The sequence below is a fragment of the Montipora foliosa genome, chromosome 12 (genome assembly GCF_036669935.1).
Source record: "Montipora foliosa isolate CH-2021 chromosome 12, ASM3666993v2, whole genome shotgun sequence".
NCBI classification, from domain to species: Eukaryota; Metazoa; Cnidaria; class Anthozoa; order Scleractinia; family Acroporidae; genus Montipora; species Montipora foliosa.
In genome coordinates, this window is record NC_090880.1 from 5,069,147 (window position 1) to 5,079,146 (window position 10,000).

General features: G+C 41.2%; 2 protein-coding genes across 3 annotated transcripts in view; one reads left to right on the forward strand and one right to left on the reverse strand.

The window, feature by feature from the left end:
- LOC137978477 (MAM and LDL-receptor class A domain-containing protein 2-like) overlaps positions 1–10,000 on the forward strand; it is a 359,940-nt gene that overhangs the window by 170,018 nt on the left and 179,922 nt on the right. The gene's annotated exons all lie outside the window — the stretch shown is intronic.
- LOC137980319 (sec1 family domain-containing protein 1-like) overlaps positions 1,391–10,000 on the reverse strand; it is a 27,589-nt gene continuing 18,979 nt past the window's right edge. The window contains exons 20-26 of the mRNA XM_068827735.1: positions 9,403–9,481; positions 7,228–7,281; positions 6,707–6,759; positions 6,142–6,178; positions 5,218–5,283; positions 5,065–5,136; positions 1,391–2,973 (exon numbers count right to left, since the gene is read on the reverse strand). Coding sequence (XP_068683836.1) covers positions 2,944–2,973; positions 5,065–5,136; positions 5,218–5,283; positions 6,142–6,178; positions 6,707–6,759; positions 7,228–7,281; positions 9,403–9,481 — 391 coding nt within the window. The 3' untranslated portion in view covers positions 1,391–2,943. The remainder of the gene's footprint in view (positions 2,974–5,064; positions 5,137–5,217; positions 5,284–6,141; positions 6,179–6,706; positions 6,760–7,227; positions 7,282–9,402; positions 9,482–10,000) is intronic.

Sequence of the window (10,000 nt, forward strand, 5' to 3'; positions counted from 1 at the left end):
GGTGTATGAGGCCACCTAAGCAAAAAAAGAGCCACAAGTCAAAAAGGGACTTTGCCGAGTGCTGGAACATGTAGATGTAGATGTGGATGTAGATGTCTTGCCGTTTAGAAGTGCCTCGCTTCAATGCGGATTCTGTCCTTCTTGTGTATTCGGGCATCCTGCCAAGTATGTCGCAAACGTGTGGTTAGTAGGTTCGGAGCAATAGCAGAAGACCCCGCAACACCTCACCACTATTGTTTTCCATAGGCGGCATTCTCTGAAGAACGAGTCGGAATGGGCCCTTTGCATGAAACTGTCACATGGTATAAAATCTGCCCTGCTGGATGGCAAGCTACGCACTGGGACATCAAAAACAAAGAAAAGTCACGATTGGCTGGTTGAAATCGCTTTGTTTTGGAGGCTGTTGCATACCTTTTGCCATCCAGTGTGGCGGATTTTGTACCATGTGACAGTATCATGCTAAGAGCCCATACAATAGAGCTTATTCTTATTCAATGAAATGCAAATAAGCTGCGGGATATTCTGCAATTTAGCCGTTGTTAGTAGTATCCTGTACCTACAGTACTGTCTACTAGTAGAGTCCCTTAACCCTGAACCAGCATTGCCCTTATATCTATATAAAATACCTGTTACCAGAATCTAAAAGTGATAGTTTCCATGAAAGTTTCCCTTCAAGGAAAATGGAATTTTTATTAAATGGGAATTGGTGTTAATTTAGCTTTTACAAGAACAAGACGCCTCTTGGCAATCACGCGGGATGCTGCTGTTTGTGTAAAATGTGAAGGTTGATTGCAAATGTGACTGATCCCTGAAGCCGACTGAGTCACAAGGGAGGTGGTAAAAGAGCTAAGGAAGGTTAGATGAGAATCGAACATTCCCTTTTCGACTTAAGCGTTATCATGAATCAATCTTATTTGTATGAGCTCACTATAAATAAAAGCAATTTTAGTTACATTTATTTACGGTGAAGACCGGAAATGAAGGCAAGGTGTAATATTCTCGCGTTCATCGCTGTTCTATCTCGCTTGATTTCAAAGCAACCTTAGGTTGCTAGCTCTCAGAACAGACAAAGATCACTTGAAGAATACTTTCTTCTGTGAATTCAACCTGAAAACGCAGTAATTCGAAGAAGGGAATTAATGTGTGCGTTGGGAAGTCCGTGCAAGCTTTTCCGATCATCTTTCGAGAGAAAAAATAAAAAACAGACATGCATGTTGTTTGCCGGACGTGACAGTATCAAGCGAAGAGTTTCCTGACACACACCTGGCTAATTACCATATCTAACTATGATGAAAACGACACTCAAGCGAATTTAAAGCGTGGTCTGCCACAAGCATCCCACGTAATTACCACCCTTAATTATAGCTGAGTAAAATTATGACAAATAATATCGCGAAATCTCTGAATTATTTTATTTTTTGTCACTTAAGAACATACCGATAGTTTCTGAAGTTCTTAAATACACGTTCTCATTTTGATGGCACAAGCAATAGTGTTTTGTTCGTCTTCGTCAAATTGGAGTTTTCTCTCGTTTTAAAATCGCTTTTTCCTACCTATACATGCAATGGAAGCAAACTCTCACTAAAATTCTTAACGCCTCATCTCTATCTCTCATTATGTATTACGTTTGTGGTAAATTTGATGTCTTGAGAAAGAGAAAATAAAAGACAGAATTAATCCCCCATAAAGACGCTATACCCATCGCAATCTCTCAAAAGTTATTAGGGACCTTAGGCACGCGCGTTTTTGAGACGCGCACGGCAACCGGAAGAGAACATTTCTCGTGCCAGGACAGTGGTGTCTCCTAGATTTTTATACTAATCATCTCTAATGGAGAAAACATACTTAGGAATGTAGATGTAGTAGTGTCAAGAAAAGATACAAGGGGAAGCAGCTCACTTCCGGTTGCCGTCCGCGTCTCAAAAACGCACGTGCTGAAGCTCCCTATTTTCAGATGTGCTCCACGATCGGGTGGTCCCAAGAGGGTTGAGCGATAACCAATCGTATGTCCCCATTTTTACCAATGTCAACAGCTCCCACGCAATGCACCGTCAAACAAAATGGTGGAGGATGTGGAAAAAGAAACAAAACTTCCACGCAACGCAACATCTTCTAAAAATAACTTAAAGAGGGAGTTTCGACGGGGATAGGGCCTATATGGGGGATTCGTTCTCTGGTCCTTTTATCCTCTATTGCTTCAGCAATATTTTCAGTTTCAACTATGCTCTCGCACTTCTCGTTCTTACCACTGTTCAACATCTACAAACTGGCCAAACCACCAGGAAAGGAAATTGCAGGAATGGTCAGCTCAAACTGAGAGAGAAAATTAAAATTCGCTTTTTTCGCAAATCCCATAATACAGTTCATGTTGGGGGGGGGGGGGGGGACAGTTATTTGTATTACAACAATGGATATCCACTTCACTGAAGCATGATACAGTCCCAACAGTAATTAACTTGTATTGCTTTTAAGAAAAGAACCCCCAAAACGTATTGCATTATGGGATTGGGAAAACAGTCTATTCGCCTTTGTGTCCTTATCTCTACCCAAGAATGAGGCTTGGTCATTTCGTGTTGCATACTCGCAAAGAACGGGAAAAGAATTTAACGCTTCATTTTGATGGAATACCTCATTTCCGAGTTGCTGCATGCCTCAGTTTCAAAGCGAGTCCTGGTGCACAACCATTCACATGCAAATGAGTTGTGTATTCTTATGCAATTCAAACTAATTTCCCTGACAATAGTTGAGCACCAAGACTCACTTCGAAACCGAGACAAATGCCATTATCAATGACATCGTTAAGTCTCTTGTGTAACGACCACGGGGTGGACATTCATTTGCTTGGCTGCAGAAAGGCATTAATTATCCCATTGTTCTCCTTTTCCTGTCGTTAAATACAGTAAAAATATTTCTCTTTACAGAATCAGTTTGTGCCTCCGTTTGTCAAACTGCTTCACTGCCAAGCCTTGACAACTGCAAAAAGAAAATGCCAGAGAGCTTTAGTCCAGTAATCCAACAGACCCCAGTTGTTCAAATGCCGGATAACTTTATCCTGTGGATAAGTCACTATCCAACAATTTCATCCGGTGCAACACTGAATTTCAGCAGTTGTTCACGTAACCGCGAATATCACCCTCTGAGCACATCTAAGCAAAGGTGCGCATGGAGACCTTTGCCAACGTTTAACGGGAAGAATATTCTACACTCTCGATATCGACTTATTCCTTGGATAAAGTTATCCCGTCTTTGAACAAATGAGGCCAGGTTTTTAGCAAAAACTTGGGATGAAAATTCTTGGTTTTCACGTGACGTCACGGCCGCCCATGTTGGAGGGAAGACCATAGACAGCAACGACCAGAACCAGGGTTGCTGACCAGCGGTTTTCGTTAAAACAATGGTTTGCTGGGGGTCCTCAGTCTCGCGGGCTCAGAAAACCTGGTTGTGGTCATTGTTATTTAAGGTTTTTCATGTTGGAGCCCCGATCCAATCCTCCAAGAATTGAACTCTATTGTTATGCAAACGTTTTCCTTTGCTTTTGTTGATAAACATGGCTGTTGATCACGTAAGGGAAACGCAAAAATAAGCTGGGTAATTACTGAACGATATGAGGAAAAAAAACCAAAATGGAGATAAATTCTGGCGCCGAGCGAAAGAAAGTGGGGCGCTGGTGCCAAACAAGCTTTCGCCTGCTGTGCGTCAGATTCCACTCTTGAACAATATTCGGGGTCTTCTTCTTAAAAGCAAAATACCAATTTCGTTATATTGAAATTCAGTCCTAAACAAATGCCATGATCTCGAGGCATAGGGGAATAAACTCAAACAAATCCTTCTATTTATTCCCCAGAGCCTCGAGATGATGCCTTTTGTTTAGGACTGAATTATAATTAATATATGGAAATTGGTCAATTTAGACAGTATGATTTTTTGCGTACCACGTTCGCATGTGACGCTGTGACTTCCGTCAATTTACACCCGCACGACACGATTTGTGATGTCGTGGCGTAAACCATTCGAATACGAAAATCGCAAACGAAAATCGCACTGCCTAAATCGCCCTTTAAATTATTAAAACAAAATGTGCTGCTTTGAACAAGTATCTTTAATAGCAGCTCGATTTTCTATTCTTTGTTGAACGACTAAAAGAGCAGGGAACGTTGTCTCTTATATCATGACTCGAGCAACCCCAAAAGCGCTTTCATTGTCGAATTATGGAGAAAATCCCCGTAAGAAGACCGCACGCATTTACACGCGTGGGACCAGAAAAAGATATACGGCCCTGCGAGGACCACACGCCGTGGAAGTCTATGTAGTAGTCTGTGCTACCACGCGCTCCGGTAGTCCTATGATAAAATGTTTATTGACTGAGTTTGGTTGGACCGGACGGGGATAATATATGGGTTTCGGTCATGGCGCACTGCACGAGCGCAAGCCATGACCTTGGTCCAAGGGCCCATTTCTCGAAAGTCCCGAAACTTAACGGGCCATTTTCGGATGACACAATTCCTTTGTATCTCAAGAACGGAGAGGATTTAAGTCGTCAAAGTTCACAGTCAGTTTGATCTTTGTTACCTTGAAAACATTTTAAAATTAATTTATCTATTAACATTGTGGAAAGACAACGCATTTACAAAACACACTAGACAGACAGTTATTCTCTAACATAGCTTTGCAGGAAGCATGTATACCGAAACTGCAAAAAGAAAACAACAATTTAAACAACTTAATTACAGGTATAAAATAGGATTGTACAACAATAAGAAAGAATAGTTTAAAAGAAAATTACAAACAGGCTAAAAGATCGGCCTTCCGAAACAAGCAGTTGGCCGTTTCAGAAATGGCTTTTCGGGCCCGAAACGTTTTCGGGACTTTCGAGAAACGGGTCCCAAATGTTTTCCCGTCCGGCCCACACACTCAGGAAGTTCATACTGAATCGTGGTCTAAGTTCTGGGAAGCGGGAAACCATGAAATCAATCATATTTTACGCTGCACACGGGTTTAAATGGAAGGTTTTGTGTGAGTGATCTCATGATGAGAAAGTTGAAGACGTTCAACAAACAAACAAACCTGTTTAAGGAATTGTGTGGCGTTCATTACTTCACTGGCTCCATAAAGCATTTTCTTTGCACCAGGGTGTCTCTGAAATGAAAAAAAAAAAGAGGCTACGATGTGACCTGGTGTCTCAATTGATCTTGGATATTACCTTAACAGAATACTTGCCTTGCTGTAATCCATCAAATTTTGGTATTCGATATAATTTCCTCCTCCAACAATAAAGACAATCGCCTGAAAAAAAAAAAAAAAAAAAAAAAAACATATGAACAATTGAGGCATCCAGCAAGTTAACACAAAAAGACAGCAGTGGACCAATATCATTGGGGTTTTCCACTAAAAGCGTCTTGACACATTCTTATAACCCGGGGATGCTCGGAAAAATCCGAGTGCTCCTAAATGCCACGAGTCTCCTATAGCTCAGTGGTAGAGCATCCGGACTAGTAATCGGAAAGCCATAGGTTCGACTCCTGCAAAGGAGCACTCGGATATTTTTCGAGTATCCCCGAGCCACCATCGAAATCATGGATCATGGTCTGGGCTCCCACGAGTCTCCTACAGCTTAGTGGTAGAGCATCCGAACTAGTAATCGGAAGGAAGGTCGTAGATTCGACTCCTGAAAAGGACCACTCGGATTTTTCCGAGTATCCCCGAGTCAGTCTATCGATAAAAAGATAACATTTTTCCGTTCATTTACTGGGGTTTACATTACACTATCCGCTTCACTAGAATTGCACAAAGATCATTGCTAACATTCATGCTGATAAATTTTTTCCTGTGCCAATAGACCGAAATCATAAATGGCCGCCAATAAATCACTCTTTTGTCTTGGTGCTAATGAACCAACTAGCCTCTCTCTCAGGCAACATTTCTTTTGTATTTTGTCCACCCCAGTTGGTCTTACTTGCACAAGGACAAAGGAATAATTAATTGGCCGCCATTTACATCACAACTATATAAGCAACATCTCTCCTAAAGAGTTGGGCCAAATCATCAAAAATGGCGAGATCAAACAGTCAGCAATTAGTCAGTGTCAGTCTGTGGCTACCATTTGTTATCATCATTTGTGGGGAAATATGTTCAGCAACTCACCTCACTGAACGGTGTTTTATTTCTTGGAATAGATGTACTGAGGAGAAAAAAACAAAACTTGTGAGCTAGCTGCCGGTTACTGCCTGTTATAATTACCGAGTTCATGCACTGTAGCCCCTTTTGAAGCAGTAATATATCAGCTCTCGTAACCTGCTATTTTTTGGTATTGTAAGCAGCTTCTATTCTTGGTTTGCATCCACGTGATGAGACGGCCATGTTGGTATACAAAAAAATAGAAAATGGCCCCACAAGTTTTGCATCAGAATAGAGTCAAATCCCCAAAAAACATTTTACTGCATTGTTCTGACATGGCGGCCGTGACGTCAGATGCGAACCATCAATTGTTTTTAAGTCTAAGTCATTGTCTCAATTGTTTAGTCTCTTGCTTTTGGCTTGGGTATCAAGCCAATAACATTATAAGTTACGAGAGCTGCTAAATATGACTCTTCTTTAAGGCGCGTTTGAGAATACACTTTGTTATAGTAAAAACAAAAAGAGGCTGCAGTAAACTCGTGTAATGGCAATTCTTGTGCACAGTATGCAAAAAGGGCTGAATAGTTCAAACCTGTCTTGAACTCGGAGCATTTTCGGGTCAAAATATCTGTATTCCTCAACTTCCTGAAAATAAAGAAATCCAACCCTTACCACAAAGAAACACAAAACCAAAACACTTCACTGGCGGCTCTGTTGGTGCGAGAGGCATAAGCGGCACGGAGAATGTGGAGGGGTGTATTTCACAGCGCCCTCCCCATTCTCCGCGCGGCTTCGCCGCTGACCGCCAGCTACGCAGGCTAAAAAGACAAAACTATGCCTTTGTCTCGCTTCTACCTATTGCCTAGTAAGTTCCCAAACCTATATCCGAATAGCGAGTGAACACTGGTGCTTAAGAATGTAATCACCAATAAAATAAGACGCCCGACGCCCATCAGCCTAACAACTAATAAAAAGACTGAAAACAGTAATGAAGTAGAGAGAAGTCCAGATGTTTCCCTGCACTGTTTCCATGTTGCTTTTCTTTTCAATTCACGCCTGGCACGCTCAACCTCAAACTGACCCGTCCTTTCCATCCCTGTTGGTTGGTCTTACCGGATTCGATTTGTTGTCCATCAGCGCATCCACAATTCGCGTCACGGGTAAATTCTGCAAAAAACGTTATGAAAACTTGAGCTATAATAAAATTTCAAAATCAAAAACTCTGAATAACTTTAATTTTCCCCCAAACAAAACCAGGGTACCTTAATAGAGACATCGCTCCTTTCAGGAAAGCGCTTCGAGGTACACTGTACTTCTGAAACCACACAACATCTCTTCAAGGATAGACACATCGCTTTGCCTTCGCGGCTGGCGCATTATAAGGCCAAGGGCAAAAACAAAAGTGAAAAAGGGCACTTTTTTAATTCCCATCCCAAACTTTAAAAATTTGAATCTCACTTCCACGACAAAGCATTCTGGATCAATGTACGATTTGTTCTTTTCCTTTGTGGCAAAGATAACCCCAATTGCACTTGACTGTTGCATCCTTCAAATACATGTATTACACCACTCAGATTGGTTAACTTAGAAGACCACATTCTCACAGTGCGGCCCTCAAAATTGGGTAGTAAGAGTTATTTAAACCGAACGCTCCGCACGCCCAAGAGTGTACAACTTGTCTTTTCTTGAGACGGCGTTTTCACGGACTTAAGGTGGCTCAAACCAGTTTCAAGTAATGTTCTTGTAACATAGCGGCACCAAATTAGCACCTATTGTATATTACATTTCGCATACGCATATGTAAGTAGGTTGGCAAATTATGCATGTAACATAGCGGCACCAAATTGGCACCTATTGTATATTACATTTCGCATATGCATATATAAGTAGGTTAGCACATTATGCAAAAGCAGAGAGCACACACAACCAGGCGGTGTGTGTGACTAACCAGAATAAAACTCCATCGACATCCGACTACAGTTCTTATTGGAAGGTTTGGCACTACAACGCTATATCACGTATTAGCTATGTTATGGTACCGTAGAAAATACTTGCTCCTCAGTTATAAATTTTAAGATACAGTGTTGGTCCTGCCGGCGTCGAACACACGCGCTCCCGCGTGACAGTCCGGTGCTCAACCAACTAAGCCACCAACCAGTGCGCGGTGACTCAGACGAGTTTTAGGATACATATTGACTTGAACTCACAAACGAAATTGCGTCTTACCTTGAAATGAAATTGTCATTCATTTCAATAGCGAGAATGCACCGTTTTGAGAATTTCAGTCTTAGCAGTAGAGCGGGACAATTATTGTCACCTGAAATGTCACCTACTTTAATAACCAAGCTCCCACAAGTCTCCTATTGCTCAGTAGTAGAGCTTCCGAACTAGTCATCGGAAGGGTTGTAGGTTCGATTCCTGCAAAGGAGCATTCGGGTTTTTTCCGAATATTCCCGAGTCACCATCGATAAGATACGTATATCTTCATTTCATTCACCGGGGTTAACATCTCGTAATTAGAAAGAAATCGAACAAGGACACTTACAATCCAGTCAATTGCATCCCACAACATATTGAATTGTGCTTACTTGGAGTCACACTTCAGAGTGATTGTAAGTTTAGTTCTCATGTTAACGTCAAACTAGCTAAGGCTAACAAGGGCCTCCACATATTAAGAACTTTGAGAAAGGAACAATATGACCAGAATGAAATAGACCTCCTTTTTAAGACAATTGTAAATTTGTCTAATTTAACTTGTGGCCTTTCAGTGTATGGTGCGTATGAACGTGATCTAAACACAGAACAGAACTTTTTAAACAGATGTTACAAGCGGCGTTACATTTCAGTTCCATTGAATGTCAATGATATCATGCATACGCAGGACAAGAAATTATTTAGTAAAGCTAGGGCTCTAACCTATCATCCGTTAGTATGAAATTCTGCCGAAGCCTAAACCCCAGAAATATAATTTCCGTCGCATGGTTTGCCTCCGCCCAAAGATTAACACCGAACGTTGTCAATAGACTCATTTTTGAACACAACCTGTTATAATTACATAATTCACTTTTAGCTACAGTATATTACTGTAAATTCATTACGCAGTTCTCGTTTATTTTATCTTATGGTTTATTAAAGACATCATCATCATCATCATCTCTCACGGTGGTAGAGCTTCCGAACTAGTAAACGGAAGGTCGTAGGTTCGACTCTTGCGAAGGGGCATTCGGATTTTTTCCGAATATCTCCAAGTCACCATTGAAAAAACATAATCTCTTCATAGCATCTTACCTTGTTTCCTACCACGAGATTTTTCACTCCTTCCATAACAAACTGTGATCCAGTGTTCATGATTCGTGAAAACATGGCACTGAAAAGTTGCGTTGAAAACAACATCAATCACTTTACTAGCAGTAAACAAGGAATAGTGAGGTGCGCTCGATTCTTGTTTTGTCCTTGACGAGACATTTGAAAGTAGTTGTATATTTTCGGAAGAATCGTCTTGTACCCTCCTCCTAGTATTTGTTCAGTAATGAAGGCATCACACTATAAGTATTTAGACTGTTACCTTGTTGCTGATAATTTCATTAAAAACAATTATGGAATGCTTGTGTTGTAATGTAATATCAGTTTTGTCATATCATTAGCCTTTCTTGCTGGATAGCCAAACAGCGTGACTCCCCAGCTTGCACAACACGGGGTATTGCCGGAAGGTAACCAATTCAAGTATTAACCCTGTCCAACAAGATTTGAGTTCCCAAGGGCAATCCGTAACATTGTAATACGAGATCGAGGTTATTTGCCCAAACACTGAAATCGTACGAATCAAGATCGATACCCGAGTGAAAGCCCGCGGGACTGACACTTTACTTTACTTTATTTATTTCAC